Below are 18,778 nucleotides of genomic sequence, written 5' to 3' on the forward strand. Positions count from 1 at the left end.
ATTCACCAAATACTTATTAGCGGTCCATCCAAAATTTAAATTCTATGAATTTGATTTTCAAGTGTAAAAATATGATATTTAGGCGCAACTCAACCTTAAAAAGTAATTCATGAAGGAGGGAGGAATGTCTAGGTCCATATAAGCAAATCACTGATCTATTTCTCAATCAATGTGAGCCTCTAACCCGTGCTAACACCCCCTAATGGTCAGGTCCAACTGGAGTGTGGATGAAGAGCCAAACAAGGATGGACCTGAATATGGTACCTTGTAGAGATATGATACTTGGGTCTAACTCAACTCCCAAATCTGAGGAAAGGATCCCCTCCATTACTATTTTGTCCATTACTGCTCAATGATATAGTGGATGTAGACCACGTGTACAAATGAATACGAGAGGTCAAGATCATTTCAAACGAATTTATCATAAATTTAATTTTCCAATGACGTAGCACTGCACAGAAATAAATATTAGAGAGCCGACTCGGTTCAACTTGGACTCTACTCGGCTCGATTGGGCTTGAGCAAACTCGACGCCAAAGGAGCTAGAAGAAAGATTTTGATAGACTTAACGAATTTTGATAGTTCCTCTCGTGTTTACAATGACTAGTGATGGTAACTTGGTGAACAAACACTAAACTACGAAGAAGCTCTATTATACTCACTGACTTGTAATCTGTGTATAGATATATTAATTAACGAAAAAACAGTTTGAACTTCAATTAATTGGTCGACTTGCTTGACATTGGAAATTTTCATTGAAGGATTTAAATGGAAGATGTTCTAATTAAAACCATTGCACAAGGGGTAAATTGGTTCTATGGTCCATTACAAATTTCTTTTTTAAATTTACGTCAAATTTTCCAAGAGATCTCTGTTTTTGCACCTAGGAAATCAAAAAACAAAGCACGAAATCCATCCAGAATTTATCACGTCCATCCAAACTGTAAAGAATTATGTTCGAATATTTCCTACGTAGAGTGCAACAATTTCTTAACCACCAAACTCAACCCCTTATTTGCTTCAATATTTCCTAACCCAAACATGTATATATTTTTTGCTGCTACTGGAGTTAACTCATTTAAAGAACTTCTCTAAGAACAAAAGAAAACGGAAACAGCAATAACATCCCACTCTCATATTGGATTGCATCATCTGCTCAATGATCCATTCAATACATTCTCACAACTAGAGAAGTGAATACTCCAACAATTAGAGATGAAAAAGAAGTTTAAAGCTAGTGGAAAGAAAAGACCAAAGGGAAAAATAAATTAGGTTGCAGGTAAGACACCCTATATGGACTCCAGAGCCTGAAGAACATCAGCTTTCAAGTCTTCAAAATCTTCTACTCCAAAGCTGAATCGAACCAAGTTGTCCATGATCCCATACTTAGCTCTCTCTGACTGGCTAAGATCCCTGTTTTCAGAAGGAAAGAGCATGTCATCCAAGTTGAGTCTGATATAATCATATAATATAGCTAATTGCTTTATAGAACTCATTCCTTTTGGTTTCTTATCTAAAATAGGACACCGCAGAGCAAAAAAATATGTAAAGGTAATAACAATAAGTCAGGATTAAATTATTATTTTTTGAGACAAAAGTTGGGATTAATTAGACATGCTAGTATGCTTACTTTAGGTCCAATGTAGTCTTATGATTCTTCTAGTCATGTCAGTATAATTCATGGGTCAATCGGTTTCGTAGCCCTTTACAATTTTTTTTAGTTGTCCTTTTCACAAAATATCTTTATTTTTCCATATAAGAAAATCGGAGAAAAACACTTCTATTCAAATTATGAAGGGTGGTGTTCACCCATTTCCTCAATAGTCATAGACTAGTGGGAAATATAGAGAACATCTAGTTTTTTTAATTCTTATTTTATAAGATAATGGACTAAGACGAGTTTATATAGAGTGACATGAATACAACCACATTACCATTACCACCTTCAAGTAAATCAACCCTTGACTCTACATCTATTGGATAATCCAGAGTCTCAATAAACATGCTCAAAGTTGGTCAATACCAGAAAAGGGAAAATAATAGAAGAAGACACTGCGCCACACACAAAATATCAACATACCAGTAAGACATAATCGCTGGTTGGTCCACAATGCTCTCACAACCTCCAAATGACGGAGCAATATAAGGAATTTTGAGAGCATCAACAAATTTTGCAGTAGTCAGCAGATCCCCATCAACCTAATTAATAACATAATTATTCATCAGCCATCATCCAGAACATAGGATCTAACAAGAATAGACTTGGAAATCTAAAGGTAATAGATTGTAAAATACAGACCTCAAAACTGACCACACCACCAAAACCAGTCATTTGTCTCTTTGCAAGATGATGTTCTGGATGATTTGGCAAGCCTGGATAATAGACGCATCTCACCTGCAACTCAATTTTCTTAGAAATGATAGCAGTTGCAACATGGAACAAAAATCTGTGAAGCAAAGGAAATACTAGGCTACTGAACTCAACCGAACTGTCAAAAGAAAAGCTAGAGATGGTGTAGGTTAGCAAAAACTAAGAGCAAGCAAATTTATGCCAAACAGAAGGAAGAATGAGTTTAAGGAAAGGCTGGCAAGAGGAGATCCATTACCAACACTGATTGGTTTTTTCCCCTCTGTATTAGTCATTTATTTTTATTTTTCCCTGTTCTCTTTGTTATTGTTTGTGATTTTCAATGGAATGGAACTGTCCAAATTGCATTCACCATGCAAGAGCATCATCTTGGTTAACAAAAGAAGTAAAATAGAATCACCCAAATCCCGCAAAAGAAATGCAGTTCTGTGATATTGAAAGCATGATCTTAAGCTGCAAAAAAGTGACATGCCTCCAGCTTATCCGATTTCTTACAATTAAAATATAGGGGAAGAAAAAAAGAGACTGAACTTCTTCACTGGCCACTTTTCATATCTTGATTTTGGTCCACACACTTTAAAGTCTAAAATAAGCATATTACCTATAAGTAGACTCTGCTACATGTAATAGCCTCTCCCACATTGGAAATTTATTTTAATAGACATTAAATTAAACCTCCTTTATTTTCTCATAGATACACAATCTCTTGAAAACTAGTTTAGGCAGTTATGGCCTACTACAATGTGGAATATAAACCACACCCAACTGAAGACATTGAGAGCTTAGAATACCTTTGGATGAGCCTCTAAAATTTCGGCTATCCTTTGTGCAGTTGAGTTCTGTTGCTGTACACGGAGATGCAACGTCTTCATGCCTCTAATGATTAGATACGCAGCATTCTGATACATGGGAAAATTGAATCATGCGTCAATAAAATAGAAGCTAAGACTAATCGAATACATCTATTCATCCTTTACACTTGATACTCAAATACCATGACTACTTTCCAGAGTCCATTTAGAAGAAAAACACAATTTGCCTTCATGAAATTTAAGCTACAGTACGGTGAGTTAATTCTTCTTCTCTTATAATAGTGAGTGTTTTCTGTTAGGTTGATACTTTGCAATGTATTACCAGCACTCTTTTGATGCTATTATTACTCAATAAAATTAACTTATTTATCAAAAATAATAAGAGTTTCAGGATGAATATAAAAGGTTATCCAATCAGGAGGCACGTGGAATTAATGATTACTCCTGATAAATTTTTTGGGCCTTATCTTGCATAACAAACCGGCAGAGCATAAACTGTCGGGGGAAAATATCAAGAGAGTTCAATCAAGGCGACTCACAGGATTGATAGCACCACCCAGGATATGATGCAAGGTTCGAACTACTGAAACTAATTTATCAGGACCACTAATGCAACCTCCAAGAACCTGCAAGAAATTGAATTGTCTAGCAGTCAGTCTGATAATTTTAGTGGTGTCATAGTCATTTGAATTGCTAAAACATGATTTGACACCACCATACATCATTGTGGCCACCAAGATATTTTGTTGCAGAGTGCACAACGAGGTCAGCCCCTAGAGCAAGGGCCTTTTGGTTAAGGGGAGTTGCAAATGTCCCATCTATGCAAACTAAGGCTCCTTTTTCATGGCAAAGCTTTGAAACCAGCTGAATGTCAACACATCTCAGGAATGGATTTGTTGGGGACTCGGTAAAGAAAAGAGTCACCTGTATGGAAAAAGGTTCAAGTTATTGAGGATATCTTCAATTATTCTATATATATAACTCAAAACAGTAGACGCAATAAGCAGCCTACTGACTTTCTTCTGATTTAGCACCGACTCTAGAGCTCCAATATCAGCTGGGTCAATGACTGTCGCCTGCAATGGATAAAGGAAATGAGATTATATAACTATAGAGAGCATAAAGGATGAACAATGGCAATACTTTTTCTTAGACTTGGATATATAAATTATTTATTAAGAAAGAAAGGAAATGAGAATCTATTGCCCAATTATTGTTAAGCAGCAGTTTCTAGAGAGACCTCATGGAAATTTGAACTCATTTCTACCATTTATTTTTATGAGTAAACCAGACCAACTTTTCAGTTTTGTATCCAATTTTCTTCTTGTGTGTAAAAATGCTGAAATATCCTATGCTTTCCAACTACAAACTTCAAGTATCTTGAACATTTGAAATAGGTAAATACCGAGATTCCCATTTTAGGCAGTATTGTCTCAATAAATATCCGGGTCTTCCTATAGCAGTCTGTTGTTGTTACAATATGCCCACCAGCAGGAACCAATGCCAACAACAATACAGTACTAGCACACATTCCAGATGCCATTAACAAGGTTGATTCAGCACCCTCCAGTGCACTGTTGCAGCAGAGCAAATAATGCATTACTTCTTAACTACCAATTCATAAAAGAACTGGAGAAGGGAAAGAAAAATCTTCTTAACTAACTCACCTTATCTTCTCCTCTGCAACAATAGTAGTAGGGTTCCCATAGCGCCCATATTCAAAACTTGCACGTCTTTTCTCCTGCCAAAGTATCATAAAAAGGAATCAAATCAAGAACACAAATTCAGCTAAACCCCAAAAAATACTTTTTGGCATTCTCTTTTCCCAAGACTACTAACATATATCTCATATGAGCTAAATATTGACCAAGCACATCACTTGCCTTCCCCTAACTGATATGGCTCATGCTTATCTGGTGTAAACTCTTCACTAGAATTAGCTAATGAACCTATTTTATAGGTCATAAACCACAAGAAAGTAAAGGCCCAATAAAAGTAAATACCTTAAAGTCAATAAGGTCAGAAGTCTTCTTGAAGAAATAAGCAGATGTGTTAACTACTGGGGTAGTTATTGCATCAGTAACAATACCACGTCCTAACCTTTCACCTGGAGAAAAGCAAATAGATCAATCAGTCAACAGCGCCTCAACCCGATCAGCTAAAAGAATCCTCTATATATGCTCCACTCTGTTCAGCTTTTTTCTTTATTCTAATAAATCCCACATTCGTATCAAAGTATATATAATCTGTAATATATCGGAGTAAATCCACAGAAACTAGACGTTCGAGTTTGAAAATACAAAGCTAGAAAGCATACCGGCATGAATTGCGATGCTCCCATCAGAACTCAAAAACGAAGAATATTTGACACCTGTCAAATCCTCAATCTGTACATTTCGATCAGCACGAGGCAGATCTTCCACCACCGCCACCTCCCCATCACCTGTGGTAATATCAAGTGGAGCAATAGCTGCGGCGGAATCGACAGCCTTAGCCGCCGGAGTAAAGTCAGGAGAAGCGTAGTTATTAGACCAGGAAGCCGCAACAACTTGTGCTACACCGATGTTGCTGCAGTTCCTACGAGCTTTGACACTGAGCTGCCTCACGAAGTTAGGCGGAAACCTAAGGATCAGAGAAGACATACCGTGAACAGACGATCCGCGACTCAACGAGTTCGCCTTGACTGAAAAACGAACGCCGGCGTTAGGGACGTCGTGACGTGGAACGCCGCCGGAGAAGTCGGGATCGGAACGGCATTGAAAGGATGGAAATGCCCTAGCACAGCTTGAAACAGCCATTGAGTCCTAGGGTCGAAAACGCGATATCACCGGCGGCGCCCCCTTATAGTCTTCTAATGAAAGAAGAAGAGAAATGAGATTTTAGTTGAGAGAATTTTGGGTTCCCATTTATCACAACAAAAATGAAAAAGAAAAAACTATTGAGAGAGTTGGGGTTAGATTTGTTCTCTTATAAAATGATGACTCAAGAGTCAAATGGTCACACAAATCATTCATTCTACATTTGCCCAGTTGCATTTTGGGTGGATTGTTTCATCACGTCTCCTCTTCTTTTTAATGTGGTAAGTTTATTAAAGTGGTTATCAATTTTTACTTTCATATTTTAAGGCCATCTCTCATCTACTCCAAATTTTACATCAAATATTATATTTAATATAATATTTTAATTAAATATTATATAAATTATATGTTTTAATTAAAATATTTTATTATTTTTACGTAATATATTTATAATATTAATTTTAAATTAAAATTAAATTTTTTTATAAATTATTTTTTTTACTTGAATTTTTTTAAATTAAATTTATGGGAGCACTGTAATGATCTTGAAAGTTGAATATTCATGTAGAATTTAAAATAAAATTTTCAATTGTGTAATGTTTATTTAATTATATTTTGTTAATAATCTCACTTTTATTTGTGTTATCCATTATTATGTATAATATGTAATATTTTCTAGCAATTTATATTATTCAAAAAATTATGATATAAAATAAATTTTATATTAAACGACTATAATTTGAAACAATATGAAAATTATATATAGTGAATGTTTTTTAGAAAGAATTTTATTTAATGAAGTAAGAAAATATAAATAAAATAAGAAATAATACTATAATAATGAAGAAAAAAAAGATTTTTTATGTAAAAATTTGGTGCAATGGGTTGGAGTTGATTTACAGCAAATTTGGTGTTAGCACCAAATTTGATGTAAAATTTGGTGTTAGGATTAGAGATGCCCTAAGTAGGATACGTCCATTTTAAACATTCGTATTAATTTTGCTCTATCATTTTAAGATTTTCTACACAATCAATTAAAAAAATAAAGAAAAGTAAAATACAGTTGTTGATGATATAGCAAACAACTAATTAAATGATTACAGATAGCATTTTAACTTTTAAAAAAACTATTTTAAAATTTATTTAATAAACAAAAATAGCTTACAACCCTCCCCCTCTCTGATCCACCACATTCAAAATTTTCTTTTACATAAACAACCCTATCCCACCTTGCCCTTACTCTGTCGGTGCATACCTCTAAACTCTCTATATCTCTTACAGGAAAATTCCTTTTACAAAAGAAGTACAAATCTTTAACATAAAAAATTGACAAATCATTACAATCGAAAAATCGATGTTTTCATCTAATAGTCAAAAAAAAAGAAAAAAAGAGTCTGATATACTTCTCAATTTTGTCATTTAGAATTCATATACCTTTTCGTCATAAAAGTGGCTCATATATACCCCTAATGTTACATAAATGGCTCGCATATATCATTTTCTTGGGGAAAATCAATTTTAAAATAATTATTTTTTAAAATTTTTTATTAAAAAAATATTCATGTAGGGGTATATTTGATCTTTTCACACGTATTTTTTTGGCTATTTTGATTCAACGGCTAATTTGAATTTATTATTTTGATGGTTAGATTTATTGTTTCACTAACTTTCTTGAAAAATCTCTATAAATGCCCCAATTCTTTTTTACAGATACAAAAAATAAATGACAATATATCCAAAAATAATTAGTTTTAGATTATTTTTTCCTAAGTTTTTCCTCTTTTTCCATTCAATATTTTTTTCCTCATATTTTTATACTAAAGAATGAAAGAAAATAACAAAATTAAATAAGAAACTCAAAGAAGTAAAAAAAAATCATGTTTGAAAAGGATCTTTTCTTTTTTTAAATCAATTATGCCCTCTGGGCTTTTTATTAATTTGTAAAAAGGTAAATGTAGTTTAAAACAAAAAAATCCAAAACAATTAACACTATTTTTCTCCTCTCTTCATCTCCGTTTCTCTCTTGCCGCAGTGTGAAGATGATGAAGAGATCAAATGATGTTGCTTTGATGGTTTCCTTCTGATTCGTACCTGATATAGCTGATTTTTTAAGTTTCTTTACTCTGCATGTGTGTTTGTTGCCTTGTTTTTTAAATATGTTTCACTCTGATCCTCATCTGAAGTTGGCCCTTCTCCCCGTCTTCTTTCTTTTTCTAGTTTTTATACTCTTCATTTTTTTCATTTCTCTCTTGCTGTGGTGTGAAGATGATGGAGAGACCAAGTGATGTTGCTTTGATGGTTTCTTTCTGATCCGCACCTGGTATAGTTGGTTTTTGATGTGTACTCTCCCCCTCTGTTGAATCTGTTGCATCTGAATGACACTAGCTTTGCTTAGTATATATGTGTCTGTCCTGTGTTGTAACTTTTCTGATTGTTGTGGCCTGTGGATTTCGTTGCATGATATACCTTCCTTGACATTGATACAAATAGGTGCAGTGTGTATCCCTTTGATTGAGTACCATTTGGTACTAATACCACAAAGTAGACCCACACTATCTCTATTTGTTCCCTGTCATTTTTGTTCCTTTTGTACTTGTATTGCCGTCCAGTATCTGATTTGTTGTGGTTAAGGTGTATTGTTGCCACTTCCCCTGTATTGTTTAGCCCTTTTGTATAAACCTGCAAAATAAACAAACAGTTAGTTAAGAAAACAACCTCATTCTCCTCCTCCTGGGTTTGATTTTCTTCCAGTGTCCCTTTTCTTTTTTCCTCTATCTCCTTCAGCATCTTTTAATTCTTAAATAAGGAATTTGACTCTTATCACTATTTAAGATTCTTCTCATTTGCACATTTAACTCCTCAAACAAGTAACACTGCAACGGACCTTCATCTAAGGCAAAATTGGCTAAAGCATGAGCCAACTTATTTACTTCCCTTAGGGTATGATTGAATATGACATCCAAATTCCTCTTATATTCCTCCACCTCTTCTACCCAACATGCAATTTTCATGGAGGTTTCCATTCTTCAGACAAGATTTTCTGAATATTTTGAGAATCTGTCTGAAAAATAATGTTATGTAGCCCTTGTTGCTTACAGTACTTCAAGGCTACCAAAAGAGCCACAATTTCTGCTTCTATATTGGTGGCATAACCAATTTCCTCAGCTTGTGCATATATTAAATTTCCATCGGCATCTCTCAAACAAAAATCATAGGCACTCCTCCCTGGGTTACCTCTAGAAGCACCATCTGTGTTGCAAGCACACCAACCAAGTGGAGGTAAATTTCATCTAACTTGTGTTACCTTCACTCTTGTCTTGCCTTCCTCTAGCATTTGAATCAGATCTTTTCATCTAATAGGAATATTTCTAATAGAGGGATTTCTGCATAGTACTAGTCTTTAAATAGAGATTAAGACTAGATAAACAACTGAACTATTAACCTTCTTTTCCAAAGTTCCCACATTATAATTGATGGCACTGCAACATATATCTATTTCAATCTGCTAGTTACTGGTGCCTTTCACCAGTTCACAATTAATTATTGCAGCTGCACACCTTCCATGCTTATTCTTACAGCATTGCAGAAAAAGGACCATCTCCTTTTAGCTGTATCTGCTGTTAGAAACAAATGGTGCATAGTCTCCTCTCTAGGATTTATACAACACCAACACTTAGACACCAAATCAATGTCCATCTTCTTTAAAACATGATCAGTAGGAATTTTGTATTTTCAGCATCTCCACAGAAAAAAAAGAAATTTTAAAAGGCAACTCCTTTATCCACATGAACCTGTAACTGTCCAGTTGTGGTTCCCTTAACCTAATAAAATCCCAAGTTGATTTAATTGTAAATTCTTCACTTGTGTCTAGTATCCACCATGGTCTATCAACATCTCTTTCTTTCCTAGGTGTGGTTACATTCTCTATTATATGATCAACAATGTCTTCAGAGAGTACTTCCATCAATTTTCCTCTATTCCACCTCCCCTGTACTACCATTTCTTTGACATTTTGAATTCTTTCATCATAAGTATTCCCTGGATTTACATAGTATAAAGCTCCCAATCCAGTCCAATTGTCAAACCAGAACTGTGAATCCCCTTTCCTAACTTGCCACCAAATTTGATGTTCTATTAAGTCCCTGGCTTCTAACATTCTTTTATAGGACTGTGACCCCTGTTTCCATTGTACCACTATAGCATGATCTTTCCTAAAATATTTGTTGGTCATATAAGCACTCCACAAGGTAGATTTTATCCTGAAATTCCATCAGAGTTTACAAAAAAGTGCCAAAGACACATCATGTAATGATCTAACACCTAGGCCCCCCTCTGTAGTTGGAACACACAAATTATTCCAAGCCACCCAATGTCTACTCTTGCCCCCAATAGTATTACTCCAAAAAAACTGAGCAAACATCTTATGAATTTGCCTGATGATTCCATTAGGAGGGTTAACAGCTGATAACATGTGTATTGGCATGCTTTGAAGCACATGTTTAATAAGAATTGTCCTTCCTCCAAAAGATAACATTTTACCCTTCCATCCTTGTAATCTAATTCATGATTTTAAGGATCAAAGCATTAAAGAATTCCTTCTTCCTCCTACAATGATAAATAGGATAGCCCAAATACATAAAAGGAAATTCTTTCCTATTAATGTCAGTTACAATCTCAACTGTGATACTAATGTCCCTTGGGACTTTATTATCCATATAAACAACACTTTTATCCATATTGATCTTTTGACCAGAAGTCTGCTCATAATTCCTCAAAATCCTCATTATTTTTTGTAAAGACACCACATCTGCTAAAGTAAAAATGATCATGTCATAAGCATAGGTAAGATGATTTACTTTTGGACTCCATTTAGACATGTCAAAACCCTTAAACTGAATATTTTGATGAAGTGCATTTAAACTCCTTGATAAGACCTCTGCTACTAGTATAAATAAAGTAGGGGAAAGAGGTCCCCTTGCTTTGCTCCTCTGGTAGATTGGAAGAAACCTTGTTGCCCATTTACCAACACAGAGTACTAGTTATTGCTAACAATCCTATAGACCATGTCTATAATCTTTTCTGAGAATTCCATCTGCCTAAGTACCTTAGTTAAGAACAACTAAGATACCCTATCATAGGCTTTTGCCATATCCAGCTTTATTATAACATTTGCATCTTTTGTTCTTAGCCTTATATCAGAAACAATTTCTTGAGTCAACAGTATATTCTTCACAATACTTCTATCTTTAACAAATCCAGCTTGATTGAGTGGTATAATATCAAATAGTTTGGAAACCAATCTCTCATGAATTAGTCTAGAAAAAATTTTGTTCACAAAATTGCTCAAACTAATTGGGTCTCATATCAGAGAAGGTGTTAACCATATCTTTCTTTGGTAATAAGACCAAATTAATATGAGTAACAAACTTGGGCAGTTCTGCACCACAAAAGAAAGTCTTCATCATATTGGTAACATCCTCTCCAATGATTTCCCAGCAAGCTTGATAAAATATACCAGTAAAACCATCAGGTCCTCTTGCACTTTCACTATTTAATTGAAAAATCACTGCCTTCACCTCTTCTTTAGTTGGTTCTGCTTCAAAACACAAATTATCTTCCTCAAAAACCATTCCGGGTAAATGATTTAGAATTTCATAATCTTTTGGATCTTCTTCCTTTGTAAACTGAGCAGTGTAAAATCTGATGGCTTCAGCAATTATTCTTCCTTCTTCTTCTATCCAGTTTCCATCTTCTCCTTGAATTCTTCTTATCTGCATCATTTTCCTTCTCCCCTGTACATGAGTATGAAAAAATTTTGTATTTATATCCCCATCCTGAAATCACTGCACCCAGTTTTTTATTTCTAAAATTCTTCCTCTAGATGTAAATATCTGTTTAATTCTGCCTGCACTTTATGCAATTCCTATATGTTAGTAGGAGTTGGAAAATTCTGAAATTGATTTTCCTTCACCTTTATAATCTCTTCAAGAGTTTCAATTTCTTGAAATATATTCCCAAAAATTGTTTTACTCCATTGTGCCAAAATTGCTTTCACTTTTTTCAGTTTATGATGAAACAGTATGAAAGGGTTTGCCATAAAATCAGCTGTCCAATTTTGTCTAATTATCTCCATAAAACCTTCATGCTTTATCCAAAAGTTCAAAAACTTAAAAGGTTTATTGATGCTTCTATTGTCTCCTGTGTAAGAAACTAACATAGGAGCATGATCTGAACCACTCCTGATCAGATGTTTGATATCCACACTAGAGTATTTTGCTTGTAATGGTTGATTACCCAAACATCTATCCAATCTCTTAAAAATACAATCATCACCATTTTGGCCATTCCATCAAGTAAATTTGCTGCCACTAAACCCCAAATCTGATATTCCACAGTTCTGGATGCAACCTCTAAAATCCTGAATTTCATTGATGATTACTGGAAGGCCTCCAAATTTCTCATCTTCTAACGTTATTGCATTAAAATCACCCCCAATCACCCATGGAATATTAACTAAGGTAGATAAATCCTCCATAGAGTCCCACAACTCTAATCTTTCATTTTGAGTACACTTTGCATACACTAGTGATACTAGCATCTCCTCTTGACATTCTCTAACCCTTAATTTAATGGTTAAATGTTACTGATGATCCATTATTATGTAATAGTCAAAAATATCCTCCACAACAGCCTAGATCTTACCAGATATATTAGCTATTGCATGCTCCATACCCAGTCTTCTTCTATATTCCTCTATCTTGTCTGAATCTTGAAAAGGTTCCATTAATCCTATAAATCCAAAATGGTGTCTTTGATTCAGTTTTATCAACCTTGTAAAAGCTTTCATGGTATTAACACACCTAATATTCCATATAAGAGCATTCATCATGGTTTATTAAGTTTATTAATTTGTCGTCTAGTATGAACTCCACTCCCAGGTGGAATACTTGCCTCTCTTGATATCTTTTGTTTTGCTTTTCCTCCTCCTTTTTGAAGATACTTTGGTGAAATATCTCCTGCTCTAATAGATGCTTTCAAATTATGGTCTAAAGTATGTTCATCTAGATCTTTGCTACCCCTTTCCATATTTAGTTTTGATTTTGTTGATATGCGTTGTTCATGTTGTACCATATTAAGCTCATAATTTTCCTTCTCCTATTTTATTCTTTCTATATTTCTCTGATTGATTTCCTCATTTTTCATATTGTTTGTACTACTATTTCCTGCTTGTTGATCTTCTTTCTGTCTCTCTATATCCCACCTACTGTGATTTTCTTGTGATGTCAAATCTTTCTTTTGACTATTACTTTCCCTTCCTTGCACTATTTGATTTAGATCTGAAGTCTGAAATCAATAGTATAGGTCTTCCCCGTCTCTACCGCTGGTGAGATCTCTGCTTGAACATAATCATTCTTGTTTTGAAATTTTACCATATTATCATGTGCATCAAATAATATTTGTTCCCCTCTGCTTGTGGCTGTTGTCTTGCTGCTGTTCACACTGATTGATTTGTACTCTTATTTTTCTGCTCATCCTCCTGCCCTTAATGACTTGATGTTGCAGTTTTTGTTTGGAGACTTCTGCTTGGTGTCTGTATTTGGGATTCCTCAAGTAAGATACCCTCCACATAATCATTTACTATGTGCTGATCCCTTGATGATCTTATATGATTATTGTGGTTTTCATCCCCAGATTTGATGTTGTCCTCTTGTGGTTGTTCTGTATCATTTGTGTTATTGTCTGTGTCCTTTACTTGACTTTTGTGAGTATATAATCTCTTCTCAATCCATGTTCTAGTATCTTCTTGTGGCACTTGTTCTTTATTCACATTATCATGATTGTCTGAGACCTCTTTCAGTACTGCAAATGCATTGGTAGTTGCCATGATTCCCTCCTTGTTCTTTTGTACTAGACTCACTTTCTTAATTATAATTCTTGATTTATCCTTCTTTTATTTTCTCCTTCTTTGCATCCATTCTTGCTTACCAGTATTGTACCATCCCCTTCTCCCTTAAATGCCTTCTTTATTTTGTGTTTCTGTGGCAATACCTTCTGCATTTTCCTTCCGGAAATCTTCTCTAACATGTTTTGCCAATTCAGGATTAAGTATTCTACATTCCTTCTCCTCATGACCTTGGAGTCTGCAATATTTACAATGTTTTGGTAAGTAATCATAATTGATCCTTACCCATTTTGATTTTAGTATTCCTGATTCATCCTCTTCAGCAATGTTTATCCTTTTTGGTAAAGTTGCTAATAAATCGACCTCAACTTTGATTTTTGTGCAGCTTGGCCTTGTCTTGTTTGTTGTGGCCAGATCTACCGTTAGCAGTTTTCCAACTGCAGTTGCGATGGAAAACACAGCCTCTTTAGCAAAGAAATTTAGAGGCACTTCAGGAAAGCTTATCCAAGCTACAACCCTTGAAGTCTCTTCCTTTGGATTGAACCATTGATCCTATATAAAAGATCTCATTTGGCAATATCTATCGTGTATTTTTAGGTAATATACAAGGGTAGACATCATTTTAACATAGTCTTCCAGAAAATTTAGTCGGATCAGAATATGTCTTTCATCAAGCAGTCCTATGATTGGTACTTCTTTAATTTCACATTGTATTGGAATTACCTTCCTTAGTTGTTTAATATCAATGTTTTCGTATGAAAACGTACCTATCACTGCTTATTGTAATTTCTCCTTCTCTATCATCTGTTGTATCTCATTAGATTTCCAAGCAATAAATGGTTCTCCGTTGATGTATGAAATTTACTTTGATGGAATTTTGAAAGTATCTGTATCCATAATTGCGGATTTGAACAAATTGGCATAGGTTTGATTCTGAGTATTAGTCTTAGAATTTTCAATATGTAATACTATAGGTTGTGCGATTAGCGTGTTGGTTGTATTCTGGGTAACCGGTGAAGGTCGTCCCCCGGTTGGTTCGGCCATTCCAGCCAGTGGCGGCTAGGGTTTTGTGGAATTTTACTTGGGAAGTTTTATATTTAAGATAGAGATATGCACAATTACCTTCCTTTAGGATAATATATACTCACACGTGAATTTTTTTAAAGTTAAATTTTTTTTAAAAAAATAATTATTTTTTTTACTTCCGTTAAATAAAAGGGTATATGTGAGCCATTTTTGTAATGATGAAAGTGTATGTGAGTCATTTTTGTAACAGTAGGAGTAATGTGACCCACTTTATAATGAAGGTATATCAGCTCTAAATGACAAAGTTGAGGGGCATATTGGTCATTTTCTCTCAAAAAATGAATTGCATTAGAGAAATAGTCATTAACAGTATCTAAGTATGAATTCACCGTCGTTCTTCCCCATAATATCTTTTTCTCATTCTCATTTTAATTTGTGTTTCTTTAAAAAAGAATATGTTATCTTTTTATTATTTCAGATCTATTTATTTTTAAAAAAGTTTTAGAGTTGTTTTGTGGGAAGAAAAGGAGGGAGAGGAAGAGAGAGTATAATATACGGATGTTGGTATCCATTTTGACGAAAAAAATAGAGGGTGGTGATGATATGTAATGATCCTCCAGGTTATTTTCTTTGTTGTCCAGCTTTTTCAGCGTTTAGAACTTTCCTATAGATGTCCTAAGTCATTTATGACTTACTGGGATAGACAATTCGGTCACCAGGTAGTTCATTTGGTTTTTATGCAAGTTTTCCTGTTTTAGAGCATCTCGGTCAAAACTTCAGGCAAACGACCTTGGGAATGCAATTTTGATGGTCCCCTTAGCTCCGAAATGAAGACTTTAGTACTCTAGAAGGACCTTTGGTTTGGATTTCAAGTCTTCCAGATTCATTTCAAGCAACCTTGTGGTTTATAACCAAAATGGAGCATTAGGTGTGGGACTTACTTCTTTTCAAGACGACCTCCGATGGAAGTTTTGACATCTCTATTGAATTTGAAATGTCGAAACTAATAAGATAGCATAGTTTGTTTGCATGTACAGGATTTCAAACAAAATATGAACACCCCGTTGAAATATTTTCAACTCAAAATGTTCAATTAGTGCATCACCATTTGTGCTTCGATTCAAGGTTTGCGACCTTGGTGTCGCATTCCCGAAGGCCAGATTTCTTGACCCTCATATTTATGGGACTTGGCATTGTGTTTGCAAAGAAGGGTCTAGCTGACCCGGTCAAGAATGACTTTCACGTTCGCTATGCTAGTCCTCGCATTCGTGAAGGGCATTTGCTGGGCATTATTTATATTTCTCCCTCCATTCCTAAATCATTTTCCTTCGTCTCTTCGCCCCATTAAAGAGAATTTGATCTTCGAAAATTGTGAAAAATCATCATAATGAGCCTAGGTATGTTCATAGATCAACCAAGTGTCTCTTTCCGTTTTTTTATCGTGTTTATTCCATTGTAGATTCCATGAAATTCCTTGATTTGAGATTTGATTCTTAGAACTTGAGGGGCTGATTTGGGGCCTTATTTGTACCCTAATCATGCTCAATTTTTGAGCATGAGTTTCTTGTCCTTCGAGGGACCTATTGATGGGTTCAATTTTGGAATTTCATTAACGAGTCCCATGTGCCTATTTTTGACCTACTTTAAGGCTCTAGTTATATGATAGCAATATGGATATTGTTCTTCTCGTAGTGATGCATGATTTATGCTATTGATAGTATCGTGGCATTTGGAGGACGTGAAGAATAGATGGGCAGCTCGTAAATGATTTGAGTTTGCAGTTCGAAATTCTAGGTAAGCTACAATTTACTTTCTCTTAGATTGTGCTCCTTAAGATAATGCTTAGTATAGATTGCATGTGGGATAGGAATGTATATTACGGGTTTAGGATTACTTCCTTATTTCTATTTTCTTGATTCCCTTAGGAGCCTCGGGGTAGTATTATGTTGCACAATTCTTAGCTTAGGCTAGTAAGTCCTTTCTTATAGCTTAACTTAGTGTTGGTAGATTCTTTGGAGATGATATTTGAGGCCTTAGGATAGTATGGTGATCTAAGTGCATTAGAATGAGTTTTAATGAACTTTTAGTTAATATTGTTGCTTCTTATAGTCATTATTATGGATGGGTGTCCTTAGTTAATGCTAGGACCTTGTGTTTGTTTTGATATTGCGAAAATTCGCCCCGAATAGACTTTTAGCCTTGATTTTGATCCCTATATCAAATTAGGCTATGTGATCTGAGTGACTTGTTATAGTCGTAGGTTGGTATTAGTTGTACCTTTCACTTAAGTAGTACTTTCAGGCTAAGTCTGAGATCCTTAGGTTACTCTTTCGATTGTTGGAATTTTTATAATTTCCCTTTGATTCTTGAGTTATGGTGATCATATTATGAGTGTTGTTTTTGCATTTGTCAATATTATTGGGTCCGAGGTCTTGGTCAAGGTCCAGCTAAATTCTAGGTTAGTTTTCTATATTTTGGGAGCAAGATGATTCTGGGTATGTGCATTAGGTTTTGTATATTCTATTGTTTGGATGCTGGTGATGGCATGCATTTCATTGGTACTCACTTTCACATGTTTTGTGGTACAAACCCAACAAATGTATTAATTTTTACATCCATTTTTGAGAAAGAATGGGTTTGCAATTTTACTCTTAAACTGAGTTTTATGAGAGTCGTACCACCTTTACCATTTTGATAAGTGTATTTTTGAGATAAAGAAGCATCGGGGTTGTGCCCACCACTTACTTGATCGGTTGAGGATATTGCCGATCCTTTCTTACCACTTGTTTGATCAGTCGTTGAGATTGTTGATCCTTTATATATTGCTATGATTTTCGGATGTATCTATAGTACCATAAAAGAGCAGATCTGATACTATAATGAATAGGTTGTGGAATTCTCGCATCTAAAACAGGCAGTGTATACAAACATTTTGAGTCTCGTATAGGTCCATCTGTTCATGTGATGCATTAGTCGAAGGAGGGGTATTCACATGGGTCCTACCTATCATGTTGGGGGCAGGAGGTAGGTATATATACTTGGTATGTGACATTTGGTATTAATGACACTATTGACTTTTCATAACTTTCATTCATATGTATCGCTATCAGTAGTATAATTGACTATTGTTTGCACCTACTGGTCTTATAGGGGCGGTTAGGTTATTGTTTAGTTTTAATTGTATAGTTTGTGTTTCTTTTTAACTAAATATTGAGCTAGTAACTCCTTTTATTGATTCAAAGAACCATGTACAAAATCATCCAAAGGCCCAAACAAAAGAGAAGCAAGAAACAAAACAAAACAAAAAACACTCTGGGCGAGTCCAAACATGACCTAGCTCTCTTATAAAACAAAAAATCAATACTCTCTAGGGTTTCTAAATTGAGCTCCTCATTTTTCTCCTTTATGTCGTTTCTTGGAGCTTTCACAAACATGACCTTCCTTTTCCTATTGTTGTGGATCATCAACATCTTCATCTTGTTGATCTTGTCGTCCTCCTTATTAGCTCACAAAGGTAAGCTTTCATTGATTCATCTTCTTCGATGATTTCTTCATCTTTACTAATCCGTTGATTTAAGAGGAGTATTTCGATGGATGTGGTGAATACCAAAGATGGTTTCGGTAGTGGTGCCAAGTCTTGAGCTATGAACCCAACTCTAAGTAAGTTTCTTCCTTCATTTCTTCTTCCCTACTGCTTTTGTCTCTACCTAACTTTGTTTTTTCCTGCTTAAGTAGTATGGAGATTCCATGATGCTCCTAATCTCTTCCATTCTAGAGTTCCTTCTCAGTCAGAGTTCCTCAAATCTCCATCTAACTCCGAGGCCATCACCTTTTGTTGGTGAAACTTTTTGTAAGCTGACATAGTCTAGGT

General features: G+C 34.9%; 1 protein-coding gene across 1 annotated transcript; it reads right to left on the minus strand.

Annotated features, from left to right (window-relative positions):
- Nucleotides 1–1,112: 1,112 nt before the first annotated feature.
- On the minus strand, nt 1,113–6,124 carry LOC129894274 (cystathionine gamma-synthase 1, chloroplastic-like). The gene is made up of 11 exons (XM_055969885.1): nt 5,498–6,124; nt 5,184–5,287; nt 4,848–4,921; nt 4,586–4,754; nt 4,197–4,256; nt 3,901–4,104; nt 3,720–3,806; nt 3,160–3,267; nt 2,300–2,395; nt 2,081–2,199; nt 1,113–1,413 (listed from the first exon to the last, which is right to left on the minus strand). The coding sequence occupies exons 1-11, from the start codon at nt 5,976–5,978 to the stop codon at nt 1,290–1,292; spliced, it is 1,626 nt and encodes a 541-aa protein (XP_055825860.1). The 5' UTR covers nt 5,979–6,124; the 3' UTR covers nt 1,113–1,289.
- Between the last annotated feature and the right edge of the window lie 12,654 nt (nt 6,125–18,778).

The sequence above is a fragment of the Solanum dulcamara genome, chromosome 7 (genome assembly GCF_947179165.1).
Source record: "Solanum dulcamara chromosome 7, daSolDulc1.2, whole genome shotgun sequence".
Lineage (NCBI taxonomy): Eukaryota > Viridiplantae > Streptophyta > Magnoliopsida > Solanales > Solanaceae > Solanum > Solanum dulcamara.

Excerpts from the sequence above, each read along its gene's own strand:
- LOC129894274 (XM_055969885.1), bottom strand. The coding sequence starts at position 5,978 with ATGGCTGTTTCAAGCTGTGCTAGGGCATTTCCATCCTTTCAATGCCGT. Across the intron at positions 4,922-5,183 it reads CTGACCTTATTGACTTTAAG|GAGAAAAGACGTGCAAGTTT; the intron begins GTATTTACTTTT and ends ATACTTTGGCAG. Across the intron at positions 4,257-4,585 it reads TGCCTAAAATGGGAATCTCG|GCGACAGTCATTGACCCAGC; the intron begins GTATTTACCTAT and ends TATCCATTGCAG.